The 19,058-nt window shown below is 42.4% G+C and overlaps 1 protein-coding gene across 4 annotated transcripts in view; it reads left to right on the forward strand.

Annotated features, from left to right (window-relative positions):
• Positions 1 to 106: 106 nt before the first annotated feature.
• Positions 107 to 19,058, forward strand: part of RFWD3 (ring finger and WD repeat domain 3) — a 43,016-nt gene continuing 24,064 nt past the window's right edge. Inside the window, exons 1-3 of one of the 4 annotated variants that reach the window (XM_082606967.1) lie at positions 107 to 213; positions 3,258 to 3,879; positions 9,318 to 9,514. In XM_082606967.1, coding sequence (XP_082463093.1) covers positions 3,260 to 3,879; positions 9,318 to 9,514 — 817 coding nt within the window. In that variant the 5' untranslated portion in view covers positions 107 to 213; positions 3,258 to 3,259. The remainder of the gene's footprint in view (positions 214 to 3,257; positions 3,880 to 9,317; positions 9,515 to 19,058) is intronic. The other 3 variants (XM_082606966.1, XM_082606965.1, XM_082606964.1) reach the window with 3 other exon arrangements.

Below are 19,058 nucleotides of genomic sequence, written 5' to 3' on the forward strand. Positions count from 1 at the left end.
GCGCCGCTGTTTCAGCCAGTGGCGACCAAAGAAAGAAGAAGAGAAGGTATTGGCCGCCGACTGGGACTGCTGCCCAATAGGAGCAGGCCGAGCCCGCAACTCAGGCTGGCGGATTGAGCTGCTCCGGAAGTGGGTGTCCGGCGAGAGTTGTTATAAGGAGACTGCAGCTGCTCCGCCGGTCTCGCGAGTCGGACCGCGTCCTTCCGGCTTCAGGTGAGGTGGGCGCTTTCCTCTTCCCAGACCTTGGCTTGGGCCTCTGGCTCCGGGATGACTTCCCGGGCTGGGTCCATGGACGCGGGGCCCCGGGACGCCCCACGAGATGGGCTGCGGGCCGGCCTGGAACCCGGCTGTCTGAGGAGGTTCGGCCGCTCCGGGCGGCCCCAACTGTCGGGGCTGAGGCTCCCGAATCCCCGCTCTTTCGGGGTTGCTGGTGAGGGTGGGGGCGGGGAAGGCAGGAACATCGGGGATCCCGGAAGGAGCCGACTTGGCCGCCGGGCCGGAGTCGTAGGTCCAGGGTTGCTCTCCAAGCAGCCGAGCCTCAGACTCATCATCTGCAAATAACTGCCGTCCCGTGGAGCGCCCTCTACATGCATCACTTTCAAGTTGAACGAAAGACCTATTGTTCTATCCAACTTTATCTCACAGCAACACTGTGACGTAAACACTTTTATTATCCTCATTTTACAGAGGAGCAAGTCGAATAGGGAACCTCCTAAGGTCCCAGAGGTAGGATGTGACAGAGCAGGGATTTGAACCCAGGTCGGCCCCACTCTCCGCCGGCGCCTCGTATTCATTTAACCGGGAGCCATCTTCCCGCCTGGAGCGGACATTGGTTGAAATCTGAGTGACAAAGGTTGGGAAGATTACGGGAGGTCTAGGACCAGGCTGCTCATGGCCTGGGGCGGGGGGTGGGGGTGGGGGTGGGGGGGCAGCCGACGCACCGCTGCTCAGCCCCAGGCCTGGAGGGATTTGTGTTTTCCCCACTTTGATTGGGAAGCTTTGCTCCAGTATGGCGCTGGTTAGAGAACTTCCCGCGGTGCTAATATGTTCTTAGTTGTTGGGAGATTTTGGTTGGTTTTGTGTTTTTAGGTGGATGGTGTGTAATTCAGTAGATATTTAGCATCTGCTCTGTACTTCTTGCTGTGTAGGATACACCGATGAATCAGGTTTGGATTCGGCTCTGGGCCTTTCACATCTCATCAGAACTGGTTGTTCTCTAATCAGATATGGCGTATGATGGGAAGAAATTTCACTTTTTAATATTTAACCATACTGAGAAGTGCACAGAATAATTTTTAAAAGACCCGTGCATTCACCACACAGATCTGACAAATCTTGGCTTTGACTTTTTGATAGAATTCTTTTTTTTTTTTCCTTAAAAAAAAAATTCTGTATTCAAAGCTTCATGTGTACCTCTGCACCCTTCCTCTCCTGAATTTGGTATTTTTCATGCCTGGGCTTGTTTTATACTATCTTATATCTATAAATCCATATAGTAGTGTGGTTTTGCATATAAGTGTCCTAAAATTGGAATTAATAATGGAGGTTGTTCTGTAACTGATACAATTTTTGAGGAAATTTACCGTGTTGGGGTTCTTAGAAGAGAGTGTATGGTTACATCTTGACCAGAGGTTTTGCTTCACTTTCTTCTCCATTTTGAGTTCTCTCACTCTTGTACTTTAGTTAATCAAGTATTCTAGCTTGAGCTTTTAATATTATTATTTTTTTTAACTGTCTTTTGTTTTCTGAAAGAGTTACTCATGTTTATCTTCCAGTCCTTCTATTAAAGCGTTTACTTTGGCTGTAAATTTTCTTTTTCTAAGAGCTCTTTCTTGTTTTCTGATTTGACCTTTTTTTCCTTGGCATTCTTTTAAGTTTGGATTTGTTTATTTATTTACTTATTTCTGTTTCTTGCATTGTGTTCCTTTGTTTTCTCCGAGTTTCTTCTCTTTGTCTGCTTTGGTCTCTTTCTCTCATGTTGGAGGCTTTTCTTGAATGTCAGTTGTTCTTTGGCTATTTGTTCATTTTGAGGAGAGACCCCCAGAAAACTGATTGGAAGCTCTTTATGAATGACTGAACCTTACCAACCAATGGACTTTTACTGTTAGATGTATGGGCAGAGACCCAGCCATTTTCTTGAGAGTCAGAGCTGTCAGTATTTATAGATCTTTCCTCTTGAGCTGGTTTTCTCTAGGGAACAATCCTGTAATTTCCTGCCTTGAGGCATAGAGAATGTATGTAAACCAGAATATTGCGTTCTGGATTTGTGCAGCTGGGGAGAAGGGTTGGAAGTGTCTCACACTTGTGAAAGTTTGTAGACTTTCACTTAACTCTTTGTTTTCACTGCTGGTCTTAAGTCTGTCTGGTTCACACCTCCAGTTGTCTGCAGCATAGGGGGAGGGGTTTTTTGATAGTTTGCCTGAGGGACAGATTAACTACTTTCACAGGATTTTGGTACGTGGTTTTTACAGTCCCCTCAGTGGAAATTAGCTTGCTTCTCAACAGCACACAGTCCTACCAGTTATCAGTCCGGAAAAACTGATTTGTGTGTCTCATACTCCCTTTGCCTTGTACTTGTGGATCCACTACTTTCAGTAGTTCAGTCCTCTTATCGATCTATTTTTATGTATGTATGTATGTATGTATGTATTTATGGCTGCGTTGAGTCTTCGTTCCTGTGCGTGGGCTTTTCTCTAGCTGCAGCGAGCGGGGTCTACTCTTGGTTGTGGTGTGCAGTCTTCTCAACATGGTGGCTTCTCTTGTTGCAGAGCACGGGCTCTAGGCACGCGAGCTTCAGTAGTTGCGGCATGTGGGCCCTAGAGTGCATGGGCTTCAGTAGTTGCAGCACACAGGCTTCAGTACTTGTGGCTTGCGGCCTCTAGAGCACAGACTCAGTAGTTGTGGCGCATGGGCTTAGTTGCTCTGCAGCATGTGGGATCTTCCTGGACCAGGGATCGAACCTGTGTCTCCTGCGTTAGAAGGCGTATTCTTAACCACTGTGCCACCAGGGAAGTCCCTAGATCTATTTTAAAGGATAGTGCTGTGATCACATGACTTCATGTTTTCAAAGGGCAAACAGGAAAACTGGTTATAAGTACTTATTATGAAAAAAAAAGTCGAACAAAATCATCTCTTAAAGTTTCTCAGTTTTGCCAAGAATGATCTTAAACAGAAATATTAAAGAACAGATACGATTAGATAAAACATGTCTTATAGCTGATGTATTTTACTAATACTTACAAATATTGCTTCTTCAGTGATGGCTCATGAAGCAATGAAATATGATCTTCAGGTGCAGTTAGATCATGGTGCTTCACAACAGCCTGCTCCCCCTGAAGTGGTCAGCGGCCAAGGGGGACCACCCCTGCTCCAGCCTTCTCATACTGAGGTGGCCAGCAGCCAGGAAGGACCACCCCTGTTTGAGCCTGCACCTGCTGCAGTGGTCAGCGGCCAAGGGGGACCAGCCCTGCTCCAGCCCCCTCCTGATGAAGTGGTCAGCAGCCAAGAGGGACCAGCCCTGCTCCAGCCCCCTCCTGATGAAGTGGTCAGCAGCCAAGAGGGACCAGCCCTGCTCCAGCCTGCTCCACAGGTGTCCATTGATGTGACAGAGGAGCTCTCAGGAGAAGAGACTGTGGAGAACATCAATCCACGAGTTTCAGAGGAGCGTAGGCAGGAATCTGGTGCTAACCACACTGCCCAAGTATCTTCATTGAATCCAGTGGACAGCTTCATCAGTGGGCTGCAGAGACTTCGTGGCATGCTGGAATTCCTGAGACCAACTTCGGACCACAGGGTGGGGCCAGTGAGAGCCAGGAGGAGGAGGAGTTCTGCTTCACAGAGGGCAAGAGCTGGAGGGTCTCACAGGACAAACAGTGCCAGGTAAATATATGTATAAACAGTAGGATTAGTGCCAGATTGGGAATTATGAACCTTAGGCCCTGATCGTAGCTCCAGTGCGGCCAAGAATTGGCATTGTGACTTGGCAAGTCAGGTGACCTTTCTGAAACCCTGTTACTGCATAAGTCAGATGAGAATAAAAGTGCTTGGCTTATTTACTTCACAAAGTAATGGAGGGGATAAGTTACACTGATATGTTTTGAAAACTCGGTGGTAGTTTGTTGGCAGCGGTTTCTGTAGAGGCTGGCTTTTCTTTTGATCATTTGTCTGTTGTTCATCAAAAAAATATTTAACTTGCAAGGCCACTCCACTCGCCCATGTTTCACTGTTCTCCACTTAGTGGTGCAGTAGATTTTGGAAGATGGGCAGGCTGGATTTAGAGAAGCCTTGTGAAAAGTAGAGTGTGAATTAATTTAGAGCTTATCTGACTAAGTGAGAAACATTCTAGCCCTCCTCACCTGATAACTGTTGTAGAGTTAAAAATAATTTTCTTCCATAGGTTTTGGTTTGAATTTGCCTCTTGAAGGGCTTAGCTCTCAAGTCTTGACAGAGTTATTATGAAAAATAACAATTTTATGCCTTACCTGTTTTTTAACTTCCTTCAGCTTTTTTTGAAATACTTTGTTTCACATTTGGGCTTCTAAGTATCTTCATAATGTTGAAAGAGATTGAATTCAACCTTTTCATTTTAAATATGAAGGAAACTTGGACCCTGAGAGAGTGGTTTGTTCAGGGTCTCATAGCGACAGCACAGAGGAGGTTAGAGCTGGTGTTTGAACCTGAATCTGACTGTTGTCAACAAAAACAGATAGAAGAAACTTCAGTCAGACCCATTTGTTTTCTAACACTGTGAAAATAATGAGGTGACAATAAAAAGTGGTAGCTGGGCCATCTAATACCTATGTTTTACAAATGAGGAAGATGATGGGGTGATTTGTGATTTGACTGGGATAACTGTGGAACTGGACTGTGCCTTCTGATTCTGGATTTCAGCATCCTTTTCCATGGATCCTGCTGATGACTGTATCAGGGCCTGCTATTACTGTGGCTTAGTCTCTGTAATGCCTGGTCACTGCTGGATGTGATCCATCAAGGGTGAGAGGTGCCTAGTTCTGTGTTGACAAGAGTTGCAGATGTATGCTATTCTGTTATTTTAAGATGCTGTTTACTCGGATTTTGAAAGCAAAGTAGGATTTCGTACATTTGTGTCATAGGTGAAGGTACCCTGTAGTGCAATTTGGGGACCCTGTTGAAGTAAGGGGGCTGACAGTTGAGAATGGTGTCCCCAAGAACTGTCAAGGGGCCTCTTGCAGTAGTCCTCACGCTTGGTTGTTCATCCACTCATGAGCAGGCGGGGGTGGAGATTGCTCTTGGTTGGGGACTTTTGTGTTAACCAGTTCACAGGAGAGTGACACTTACAAACCAGATGCCAATTTACAGAGAAACTTAGAAACACCACAGAGACCGAATTCTCCTGTTGGCACAGTCAGCATGATTCTCCCAGGGGATGCTGCTACACAGAAGCCAGACTCTCAGAAAATAGCTTGATGTGTGTAGAATCTGCTCAGGGACTGAGCTACAGAAGTTAGATGTTAAATGGTATCAGTTAAGCTGTTTGACTGACGGTCATATGTTTGTCTCCACAAAGAGAATAAACCTTAAAGGCAAGGAATTATGCAGTTCAGTGGAGAGAACATGGATTCTGGAGCCAGATAAATGTGGCGTTAAAATTTTTTTCCTTTAAATTGTGTTGTAAACAAATTCCACACTAAATTCACATAAAAGTCTGAGCTTTTCCACGACTCATTGCTTATCCCTTCTGAATTTCTTGAGGTGAATTTCTCATTATGGTGTTTGGCGTTACTCACCCGACAGACCATTCCTGGGCCAGGTGCTGAGAGCCTGGGCCAAGGTGAGCAGCTTTTGCCTCAGACTCCACCAAGAAGCCAAAAATTGGGGAAACCTGCATAGTGGGATATTTTTCCCAACTACTTCTCAGCCAAGGTCACAAACTCCTTTCCTGTTTCTTTGTTTGAGGCTGCTTGATTCTGACAGCCAGCGTCATCACTTATTCATCAAATATTTGTAACACTCCACTATGTGAGAGACTGAACTCTTGCCTTGATGATACATTGGTGAACTGGACAGATCAGGGTACCTTTTCTCTTGGAGCTTAGGGAATCTAGGACTACAGAGGGTAAGCAAGGGGCAAGAACTTACTGTACTGTTATTTAATTCAGAGATGATAAGTGCAGGAAAAAAGGAGAATTTCTTGGGTTCCAAGACTGTACTCCTAGCACTGCCTCCCAGTTGCTCTTCATAGTTCCTCTTTTATATGTCCCCACCTGACCTTGGAAATGCCTATTTTGCTATGTAAAAGCAATATTAATGAGTGATTTTTTAAAAAATAGTCAATCACTTAATTTTTTACTGGTTTCTATGCAGAATGCTATTGATATGCATGTAATAGCCTAACTTTATTATGTATTTCATTTGGTTAAAATGTTCTTAGGAAATACTGTTCTTATATTCTTATTCTCATGAGTAGCTATAGCTGCTGTTCATGCACAGTTCCTAAAATAAGTTTGTAAACTTGGTTAGCATTTTTTTTTGAAAAGGAAACCTGAGTGGCATCAGTGAAAACGGCAGAGTAAGGACCTCAGAAAATTCTCTCCATAAAATCATTGAAACAGGGCTTCCCTGGTGGCGCAGTGGTTGGGAGTCTGCCTGCCAACACAGGGGACATGGGTTCAAGCCCTGGTCTGGGAAGATCCCACATGCCATGGAGCAACTAAGCCCGTGTGCCACAGCTACTGAGCCTGCGCGTCTGGAGCCTGTGCTCCACAACAGGAGATGCCGCAACAGTGAGAGGCCATGAAGAGTGGCCCCGTTCACCGCAACTGGAGAAAGCCCTCGCACAGAAACGAAGACCCAACACAGCCATAAATAAATAAATAAATAGATAAATAGATAAAATCATTAAAACAACTGGCAAAATTTATCAAAATCAACTTTTCAGTACTCTGGAAATTAACGAAATACTTGTAGCAATTCAGTGAGTGATTCTCAAAGAAAACCAGCTGAATCTCAGTAAGAACTGTGAGCTTTGTGGCATTCCCTATTCCCATCCCCCTCTTCAGCTTCATAGTAGTCTTTTTTTAAAAATATTTATTTATTTATTTGGCTGCGTTGGGTCTTATTTGCAGCATGTGGGATCGATCTTTCATTGCGGCACGCGGACTTTGTTGCCCCACGGCATGTAGGATCTTAGTTCCCCGACCAGGGATCGAACCCATGCTCCCTGCATTAGAAAGCTGATTCTTTTTTTTTTTTTTTTTTTTTTGCGGTATGCGGGCTTCTCACTGTTGTGGCCTCTCCCGTTGCGGAGCACAGGCTCCGGACGCGCAGGCTCAGCGGCCATGGCTCACGGGCCCAGCCGCTCTGCGGCATGTGGGATCTTCCCAGACCGGGGCACGAACCCATGTCCCCTGCATCGGCAGGCGGATTCTCAACCACTGCACCACCAGGGAAGCCCTAGAAAGCTGATTCTTAACCACTACTATGGAGGGACTTACTATGAAGTCCCTCCATAGTAGTCTTGAAAACTAAATGCCTGCAATCACAGTGAAAAGGCAGCAGCCTGGAAGCAACTAGAGAGAGTAGAATGGAATTGGAGGTCCTTCAAAACCTCATCCCCAGAGAATTCTCTTTCTTTGACCTGTTTGTTGGTTTCCTGGAAGATCCCACTTGAAAGGCAATCCCTGGCTTGTCCAGTTCAAAAATTCTAAAGCCTTTTCCCCAGGGTCTGCCTGTGGCAGTGGATGACCAATGGGGCAAACATTAGACTAACCAAAAAGCTTATAAGGAAAAGGTGGAGAATGAGATCTTCCTATGGGGTTTTGAAAAGTTCTGACATATTCCTGGGAATCTAGAAGGCCACATACATGCCCAGGGCTGTGTGCAGCTGGGCCCACAATCAGTAAAGACCTAAGAAGGCACTAAGCTCTCAGCTCTGGCTGACCTTGAGGCTCTGCATAAGCAGGAAATGAAGGCTAAGGCAGAGTTGTCACCTGCCTGGCTGATTATTGTTGATGTGTCCCAACACACACATCAAGTCCCTCAGCAAAGACTGGGAGGTATACTGATTCCAAGTGTTTAAGGAAATCTCTGTCTAGTCATGAACTGAACACTAAGCTAACCAAACAGAAACTTCAGTGGCCACACACAACAAAGAATGCAAACTTTATAGAATTAACTTCAGAAAAGTCACTAAACCAATAGTAACAACTATAAGAAAGAGCAACAACAACAAACCCTGGGAATGGGTGAAATCTCATTTCCAGAGTTACCACATTATATTATTAGAAACGTCCAGTTTTCAAGAAAAAATAAGGTATGTAAAGAAAGTATAACCAGTACACAGGAAGAAAAAATAGAAACTGTACATGAAGAAGCCAAGATGTTGGACTTACTAGACCAACTTTAAATCTGCTATTTAAATATATTCAAAGAACTAAAGCAAAGTATAAAACAACAAAATAGACAATATCAATAAAGAGACTGAAGTTATAAAAATGTACAAAATAGAAATACTGGAATTGACACAGTAAATGGAAAAAAAATCACTAGAGAGCTCAACAGCAGGTTTGAGCAGGCAAAAGAGAGCTTTTCTCCTTCTTTGACATTTTTGACTTGAAAAGTGGCTCAAGATAAGAGGTGAAACAATGATGACCATAGCCAGGCTTCATACCTTCAAAAGACCTTGGTCTTAGTAGCTGCAGAAGCAGAATCCCATGAGGCCATATTTGATCAATAGGGCCCTTTTAGGGCTTCCCTGGTGGCGCAGTGGTTGAGAGTCCGCCTGCCGATGCGGGGACGCGGGTTTGTGCCCCGGTCTGGGAGGATCCTACATGCCGCGGAGCCGCTGGGCCCGTGAGCCATGGCCACTGAGCCTGCGTGTCCGGAGCCTGTGCTCCACAACGGGAGAGGCCCGCGTACAGCAAAAAAAAAAAAAAAAAAAAAAAAAATAGGGCCCTTTTTCGTCTTGCCCACTCTCTTTTCAACCCCCTAATATCAGCAGACAAATTGCTGAGTCAGCCCTCCCCCCCTCCTTCCTTCCTTTATATTAATGAGTCATGTCTTTAAAAGGTATTGACAAAAGAAATGCCAGTAAAGTAGGATTAGCTTTTAGCAGAGGGGTCAGGCTTCAGTGTGGGCTAATGGAATACTTGAGTGGAAAGAGCATGTCTAGTCCAGTCAGCACCTGCCTGAATCTCTATTCCTACTTGAACGTTCAAAGGCAGCATTTAATGGCCTGGTGATGCATTAAAATGACTAGGATTTACCTCCAAATTACTGTGGATTATTCTTGTGATGATGGTACATTGTACAAGAATTCTGTTGTCTTTCTGCATATATAGGTTGAGAGCACCGTTGGATGCTTACTTTCAAGTAAACAGGACGCAGCCTCATTCGCCAGCCACCTCTTATGGTTCAGAGACTAGGAATCCTGTCCCTGAAGACTTGCAGGTATCAGGTAGTTCTGACAGTGACGGCTCCACAGAGTATGAAGAGGGAGTTGTCCAGGCAGAGGAACCTGAAGCTGTGGTTTTAGAAGGTGAGTGTTTTATCCAGATTTGATTCACAAGATCAATATCCGGAAAGCTTAGACTCCAGAAGGCTAGAAATTCTAGACTTGTGTTTTGATACTTTCCCTTTTCACCCCAAATGTCATAGATTAATGCTTTATAGTACAGAGCTTTCACTGGCCATAACTGTATAGAGAGGATTTGATCTGGCTTGCAATTTAATGTGATTTGTGACCCATTGAGTTGGTCACTTTATAATGGCATTTTACATTCCCTTTCGTTTTCTTAGACATTTGAGAAGGAAGTAGATTATTTAAATGAAAATCTTCGTAAATTTAGTACCCTGTCTAGTCCAGTACTTTTTAAGTCCTAGTGTAATGTTACGTGTTGTGCATGTGGAACTTTATTAACAGTAGATGGGCAGAGACCCCTTAAGCATACGCTTGTATTAAAAATCTCTGGGGACTTCCCTGGTGGCGCAGTGGATGAGAATCCGCCTGCCAATGCAGGGGACACGGGTTCGATCCCTGGTCTGGGAGGATCCCACGTACTGCGGAGCAACTAAGCCCATGAGCCACAACTACTGAAGCCCACACACCTAGAGCCCGTGCTCCACAACAAGAAAAGCCACCACAAGGAGAAGCCTGCGCACCACAATGAAGAGTAGCCCCCGGTCGCCACAACTAGAGAAAGCCCCGTGCGCAGTAACAAAGACTCAACGCAGCCAAAAATAAATAAAATCTTTACCCAGAAAAAAAAAAAACCAAAAAACCTATCTGATACCCTACACTGTGGTCTTCTCACAGTAAAGGTAACCAAGGCTTGGAGAAATGGCTTTCCAGGTCTGTGATAGGAAATATACAAGATGGGCCTAGGGCATTTTATTGTGCCGGAAAGCAAGGAAGCCGTCTGAGTCTTACAGAGTTACGTCAGTAAGCACAGGCGCAACCTTGAAAGAGATCCTACTGGCCTAAGTTGGGACAGTTTGAGCATTAAAAAGAATAATGAATGTATTCTTAGATTACAGATTGAAATACATCAAATCTGTGTGAATCTATAAATTCATAATTGTGCACTTTAAAAAAAAAACACCTTACTTATCACCATCATAAGTTATTAGAGCCCTGACTCATTGCTCTGAAAACTTGAATAAAGGATTAAGCATTTATCCTGCCTTTCCTAATTGAACTGTATCCAGAAAACCAAATAGTTGATGGAGAAGGTCTTTTAAGTTTGTTTGTTTTTAAAGACTTTTTTTTTTAAGAGTAGTTTATGGTTCACAACAAAACTGAAAGGAAGGTAGACAGATCTCCCATATACACCTGCCCCCCTTCCTCCCCCACACATACATGCATTGCCTCCCCATTATTGGCACCATTCACCAGAACGGTGCATTAGTTACACACTATAATCACTCAAAGTCTTTGGTTTACCTTGGGGTTTACTGTTGGTAAACACATTCTATACGTTTGGACAAATGTATAATGACATACATCCATCATTATAATATCATATGCAGTATTTTCAGTGCCCAAAAGGTCCTCTATGCCCTGCCTATTCTTCCCTTCCACCCACCCCCTAAGGAAGTTTTGTTTAATAGAAAAATCCCAGCTAGTAATTGTAGCATGAATGATAGGGGGAAAAATTATCATTTTGTGACTCCTAATGAATTGATGTATCTAGTCAAAGATCATCAGTGACTCTTAAAACCATTAGGTTGGAAGGTTGGTGGGAGTCTTTAATAGAGGGACCAGGCTGACACCACCGGAACCCATTGATCAATCTTAGCATTTCAGAAAGTGAAACCACCAGATTTTATGTGCCTCTTGATGTGCTGCAATCAGAAATGTCCAGGGCTTCCCTGGTGGTGCAGTGGTTAACAATCCACCTGCCAATGCAGGGGACACGGGTTCAATCCCTGGTCCGGGAAGATCCCACATGCCGCAGAGCAACTAAGCCCGTGCGCCACAACTACTGAGCCTGCGCTCTAGAGCCCATGTGCCACAACTACTGAAGCCCACACACTTAGAGCCCGTGCTCCGCAGCAAGAGAAGCCACTGCAATGAGAAGCCCACGCACCACAATGAAGGGTAGCCCCCGCTGTCCACAACTAGAGAAAGCCCGTGTGCAGTGACAAAGACCCAACACAGCCAAAAATAAATAAATTAGTTTATTTTTTTTAAAAAAAGAAAATGTCCATACCACCTGGTAAGTACTGTTGCCCCCCATAAAAACCCTGAATCAACTTGAGACTCTAGATATAATAAACAGTTTAAGCAGTTTACAGGAAGGAAATAAAGGAACAAGATGAGCAATAACTCAAAAATGCAGTCATTCAAATCTAAAATGTAAGACATTCTACAAATGGAACATCTAGAAGAAGGCCTATACATATATGAAAATCTAATACATTGTAAAGGGAATATCTCATATCAGTGGGGAAAAAATAGACATAATTAATATTATTGTTAAAACTGTATAGCTAACTGGAAAACAAATTTGGATTCGTTCCTCAATACTATAAACTAGGATATGAGGTTAGAGATCTAGTGTGGAAAATGAAACCATTTAGTATTAGAGGAATACATGAGTGATAAAATCTAGGAGTAAGGAGTACTTCAAAATATAGAAGAAATATAAGAAAATTACATAAAATTTTTTTAAAAGTTATGACAGCCAGCATAGATATTTTGTTTCCACTTACGTAAAATGTCCAGAAAAGACAAATCTATAGAGACAAAGTAGATTAGTGGTTGCGTAAGGGCTGCTGGTACAAATGGGGAATGATTCTAAATTGGTGTGATGGATATTTTTGGGGTGATAGAAATGTTTTAAAATTGGATTGTGGGGGCTTCCCTGGTGGCGCAGTGGTTGAGAGTCCGCCTGCCAATGCAGGGGACACGGGTTCATGCCCCAGTCTGGGAAGGTCCCACGTGCCGCGGAGCGGCTGGGCCCGTGAGCCGTGGCCACTGGGCCTGCGCGTCCGGAGCCTGTGCTCCGCAACAGGAGAGGCCACAACAGTGAGAGGCCCGCGTACCGCAAAAACAAAAACAAAAACAAAAAAATTGTATTGTGGTAATGATTGTACAACTCTGTAAATAAGTTTAAAAATATCTTGAGGAAGTAGTTGGTCAAATCTAGGATGTAGGACATTTCACAGGACCAGTGACCAGATTTCTCCAACAAATGAGTGACAAAACAGGTGAATTTTAATTTAGAACTTCTCTTAATCAAAAGACGTCATTAAAAGAGTGAAATGGCAACCCATTGACTAGAGAAAACATTCATAATACATATATCCAGAAAAGGGCTTATATCTAGAATACATAAATAACTTCTACAACCTTATAGAATAATGGGCCAAAGATTTGCAAAGGTACTTCCAAAACAAGATAGCCAAATGGCCAATAAATATATACAGAGACTTGATTAGTCATCAGGGAAATACAGATTAAAACCACAGTGTGGTAACTGATATGCACCCACCGCAACAGCTAAACTTTAAAAGACTGACAATATCAAGTATTGGGAAGGATATAAGGCAACCAGACCTCTCATACAGTACTGGTGGGAGCGTAAATTTTTTTTTTTAATGCTGCTTATAAGAGGTTCACTTTATTTTTTTATTGAAGCATAGTTGATTTACAATGTTAATTTCTGCTGTACAACAAAGAGATTCAGTTATACATATATATATGTATATTCTTTTTCTATATTCTTTTCCATTATGGTTTATCATAGGATATTTATTTATTTATTTATTATTTATTTTTGGCTGCGTTGGGTCTTTGTTGCTGCGCGTGGGCTTTCTCTAGTTGCGGTGCCTGGGCTTCTCATTGCTGAGAATGGGCTCTAGGCGTGCGGGCTTCAGTAGTTGTGGCATGTGGGCCAGTAGTTGTGGCACATGGGCTTAGTTGCTCCTCGGCATGTGGGATCCTTCCAGACCAGGGATTGAACCCATGTCCCCTGCATTGGTAGGTGGATCCTTAACCATTGCGCCACCAGGGAGGTCCCTCTTCTGCCCATATTTTGGTTGGGTTGTTTTTTTGTTGTTGAGTTGTATGAGCTGTTTGTATATTTTGGAAATTAAGCCCATGTCGGTCACATCTTTTGCAAATATTTTCTCCCATTCTGTAGGTTGTCTTTTCATTTTGCTCTGGTTTCCTTTGCTGTACAAAAGCTTGTAAGTTTGATTAGGTCCCATTTATTTATTTTTGTTTTTATTTCTATTGCTTTGGGAGACTGACCTAAGAAAACATTGGTATGATTTATTTTGCCTATGATCTCTTCTTAGGAGTTTTATGGTGTCATGTTTTATGTTTAAGTCTTTGAGCCATTTTGAATTTATTTTAGTGTATGGTGAGAGGGTGTGTTCTAACTTCATTTATTTACGTATGGCTGTCCAACTTTCCCAACACCACTTGCTAAAGAGACTGTCTTTTTCCCACTGTGTATTCTTGCCTCCTTTGTTGAAGATTAATTGACTGTAGGTGTGTGGGTTTATTTCTGGGCTCTATTTTCTGTTCCATTGATCCATATGTCTGTTTTTGTGCCAATACCATGCTGTTTTGATTACTGTAGCTTTGTGATATTGTCTGAAGTCTGTGAGGGTTATGCCTCCTGCTTCGTTCTTTTTCTTCAGGATTGCTTTGGCAATTCTGGGTCTTTTATGGTTCCATATAAATTTTAGGATTATTTGTTCTAGTACTGTGAAAAATGTCATGGGTGATTTGATAGGGATTGCATTAAATCTGTAGGTTGCTTTGGGTAGTATGGCCATTTTAGCAGTATTAATTCTCCCGGTCCAAGAGCATGGGATATCTTTCCATTTCTTTGAATCATCTTCAGTTTCCTTTATTAATGTTTTATAGTTCTCAGTGAATAAGTCTTTCTCCTCCTTAGTCAGATTTATTTCTAAACATTTTATTTTGGGGGGTGTGATTTTTTTCTTTCTTCTTTTTGGCTGCACAGTATGCAAGATCTTAGTTCCCCGACCAGGGATTGAACTCATATCCCATGCAGTGGAAGTGCGGAGTCTTAACCATTGGACTGCCAAGGAAGTCCCTTGCGGGTGTTTTTTTTTTTTTTTTTTTTTTTTTTTTTTTTTGCGGTATGTGGGCCTCTCACTGTTGTGGCCTCTCCCGTTGCGGAGCACAGGCTCAACGGCCATGGCTCACGGGCCCAGCCGCTCCACAGCATGTGGGATCTTCCCAGACCGGGGCACGAACCCGTGTCCCCTGCATCGGCAGGCGGACTCTCAACCACTGCGCCACCAGGGAAGCCCGCGGGTGTGATTTTTAAAAAAGGTATTGTATTTTTACATCCCCTTTCTGATACTTCATTGTTAGTGTAAAGAAATGCAGCTGATTTCTGTATGTTAATCTTGTATCCTGCTACCTTGCTGAATTCCTTTATCAGTTCTAGTAGTTTTTGTGTGGAGTCCTTAAGATTTTATATATATAGTATCATATTATCTGCATATAATGACAGTTTTCCCTCTTCCCTTCCAATTTGGATACCTTTTATTTCTTTTTCTTGTCTGATTGCTGTGGCTAGGACTTCCAGTACTATGTTGAATAGAAGTGGTGAGAGTGGGCATCCTTGTCTTGTTCCAGATTTTAGCAGGAAGGCTTTCAGCTTTTCACAGTTTAGTATTATATTGTCTGTGAGTTTGTCATAAACAGACATGTTTATGACAAAAAACATGTTCTTGTTTTTTGAGGAAGGCATGTATCGCTTGAACTTCCCTGTAAGAACTGCTTTTGCTGCATCCCATAGATTTTGTATGGTTGTGTTTTCATTGTCATTTGTCTCAAGGTATTTTTTAATTTCCTCTTTGACTTCATCATTGACCCATTGGTTTTTTTAGTAGCGTGTTGTTTAGTTTCCATGTAATTGTTTTTTTCTCATTTCTTTTTCTGTGGTTGATTTCTAGTTTCATGCTGTCGTGGTCACAAAAGATGCTTGAGATAATTTCTAAAAATATCAATTAAGTCTAACAGTTCTCTTGTATCATTTAGGATCTCTGTTTGCTGTATTGATTTTCAGTCTAGAAGATCTGTCCATTGATGTGAGTGGGGTGTTAAAGTCTCCTACTATTATTGTATTCCTGTCAGCCTCTCCCTTTATGTCTGTTAACTGTGTTTTATGTATTTCGATGCTTCTATATTAGGTGCATATATGTTGACGAGTTAAAAATCCTCTTCTTGTATTGATCCTTTTATCATTATATAGTGTCCTTTATCTTTCCTTATGGCCTTTTTCTTAAAGTCTATTTTGTCTGATGTGAGTATTGCGACCCCCACTTTCTTATCATTTCCGTTAGCATCATATATCTTTTTCCATCCCCTCACTTTCAATCTGTATGTGTGCTTTGCCCTAAAGTGGGTCTCTTATAGGCAGCATATTGTAGGCTTTTGGGTTTTTTTTATCCAGTCTGCCACTCTGTGTCTTTTGATTGGAGCATTTAGTCCATTGACATTTAAAGTAATTTTTTTAAAGAAATGTACGATTTATTTATTTATTTATTATTATTATTATTATTTTCTTTCTTTTTTGCGGTATGCGGGCCTCTCACTGCTGTGGCCTCTCCCGTTGCGGAGCACAGGCTCTGGACGCGCAGGCCCAGCGGCCATGGCTCACGGGCCCAGCTGCTGCGCGGCACGTGGGATCCTCCCAGACCGGGGCACGAACCCGCATCCCCTGCATTGGCAGGCAGACCCTCAACCACTGCGCCACCAGGGAAGCCTCCTATTTATTTATTTTTTAATGTTACAGTTTCTTTATTATTTTCTCAATTTTTAAAATTTAAAAAATTTATCTTTATTTTTATTTTTTTGGCTGTGTTGGGTCTTCATTGCTGTGCACGGGCTTTCTCTAGTTGCAGCGAGCGGGGGCTACTCTTTGTTGCCGTGCACAGGCTTCTCCTTGCAGTGGCTTCTCTTGTTGTGGAGCATGGGCTCTAGACGCGCAGGCTTCAGTAGTTTCAGCACATGGGCTCAGTAGTTGTGGCACATGGGCTTAGTTGCTCTGTGGCATGTAGGATCTTCCTAGACCAGGCATCAAACCCGTGTCCCCTGCGTTGGCAGGCGGATTCTTAACTACTGCACCACCAGGGAAGTCCTTAAGGTAATTATTGATAGATGAGTATTTATTGCCATTTTAAACCTTGTTTTCCCATTGACTTTACATTTCTTCTTTTTCCCTTTTTTTCTTTTTGTTTTTCCTTTTGTGGTTTGATTCTTCTTCTTATTATTAATTTTTATTGGAGTATAGTTGATTTACAATGTTGCGTTAGTTTCTTCTGTACAGCAAAGTGAATCAGTTATACATATACATATATTCACTCTTTTTTAGATTCTGTTCCCGTATAGGTCATTACAGAGTATTGTGTAGAGTTCCCTGTGCTATGCAGTAGGTCCTTATTAGTTATCTATTTTATATATAGTAGTGTGTATTTGTCAATCCCAGTATCCCAATTTATTCCTTCCCCCTGATTATCTTTTGTATTATACTTATGTTCTCTTCTTTTTGGTTTTTGTGTATGTTTTTAATTTGTGGTTACCCTGTTTTTCAAGTGTAGTAACCCTTTCCTATATCTGCTTGCCTTAGACTGGTAGTCACGTGGGCTCAAATCATTTAAGGAAATTTTTTTTTTAATCTACATTTTCTTACTCTCCTCCCCCACATTTTATGATTTTGATGTCCTCTTTTACATCAAAATGTAAATTGGTACAAACATTTTGCTGGTATTGTTATAAACTCACTATATATATATAGAACCAGTGGCTCAACAGTTTCACTTTTAGGTATATAGCCAAGGAAATGAGTACATGTGTTCATGAACGACATGTACAGGAATGTAATAACACTGTTTGTAATAGGAAAAAACTGAAAACTATCCACAAACCCATTAGCAGTAGAATGGATAAATAAATGCTATATATTTACACAGTAACACACTGTACAGAAGTGAAATGAACTACATCTCTACACATTATTATGGAAAAATCTTGCAAAGAATGTCAAACAGAAATAGCAGAAAGTGGGTAACTCAGATGCCATTTATATACAAAAACAGGCAAAACCAGTCGATGGTGTTAAAATTTAGTAAAGTAGTTACTTTTGGGGGGCAAGGTCACCTCCCTGCCTGTCACCCAAGATAAAAGGAGGACATAAGGATATAAGGGGCACTCTTAGGGTTGTTGGTGATGTTCTGGTTTATAGTTCAGTTTGTGAAAATTCACTAAAAATATTTATGGTACACTTTTCTGTATACATATTACATTTCAATAAAAGATTTTTTTTTTTTAAGTGCCAATTTGAAGGGATTCTCTCTGGCCTACGATGGAACAATTTGAGCCTCAAAAAGAAAAACAACTAAAAATTAAGATTACTCTCTTGACCATTAATAGAAGCTGTGAAAGGTTGTTGAGGAACCAGATAGTCTAGGGGTCAGACTGACATCGCTTGAACCCAGTATAAGCCTCCTGGTGTCCTGCTATCAGAAGCACACAACCTGAGTTTCTTGCTGCCCTTCCTCTTTCCAAAAAACAGAATTGAATCTACAAAAAAAATCTAGGTCTAACGGCCAGTTTATAGGAAAGGCGGGCAGTGAAGCAGTAAGTAAGGAGTACCACAGGAAGCAGTCAGCCAAATCCAGGATGTAGGACATTTCACAAGACACATGACCAAATCTCCCTCAACACATCAGTGACAAGGAGGGCATAGAAATAAGTGAAGGAGGGCTTCCCTGGTGGCGCAGTGGTTGAGAGTCCACCTGCCGATGCAGGGGACGCGGGTTCGTGCCCCGGTCTGGGAAGATCCCACATGCCGCGGAGCGGCTGGGTCCGTGTGCCATGGCCGCTGAGCCTGTGCATCCGGAGCCTGTGCTCCGCAACGGGAGAGGCCACAACGGTGAGAAGCCCGCGTACCGCAAAAAAAAAAAAAAAAAAAAAAAAAAAAAAGAAATAAGTGAAGGAGAATTGTTATAAATGAAAAAGACTTAAGAGACATAACAATCCAAGCTCACTGTTTGAAGACCTTGTTTGGATCCTGATTGGAGTAAATCTATTGTAAAGAGCAACTTTAAAGCAATTGGGAGGGACTTCCCTGGTGGTCCAGTGGTTAAGACTCTATGCGGGGCATGGGTTCGTTCCCTGGTTGGGGAAGATCCTGCATGCCTCACTATGTGGCCACAAAACAACAACAACAACAACTGGGAAATTTTACATACAAACTGGGTGTCTGGGATGGTATTGAAGGATTATTGTTAACTTTGTTAGATATAGTATTGTTAATTTTGTTAGGTATAGTGTTTATGTAAAAAAAAGTCCTTATCAGTGAGTGCTACAAAAGTTTTTACAAGTGAAACCACATTTTAGGGTTTGTTATTAGGAAAGAAAATAATGGGAATGGGGGCTTATTTGGAACAAGATTGGCAAAATATTATTTTTGAAATTGGGTGATGGGTACTTGTGGGTTAGTTTACTATTGTGTCTACATTTAAAAATGAATTCATTGGGACTTCCTTGGCAGTCCAGTGGTTGGCACTCCATGCTTCCACTGCAGGAG

The sequence above is a fragment of the Mesoplodon mirus genome (assembly GCF_964341445.2).
Source record: "Mesoplodon mirus genome assembly, chromosome: 19".
Taxonomy (NCBI): domain Eukaryota; kingdom Metazoa; phylum Chordata; class Mammalia; order Artiodactyla; family Ziphiidae; genus Mesoplodon; species Mesoplodon mirus.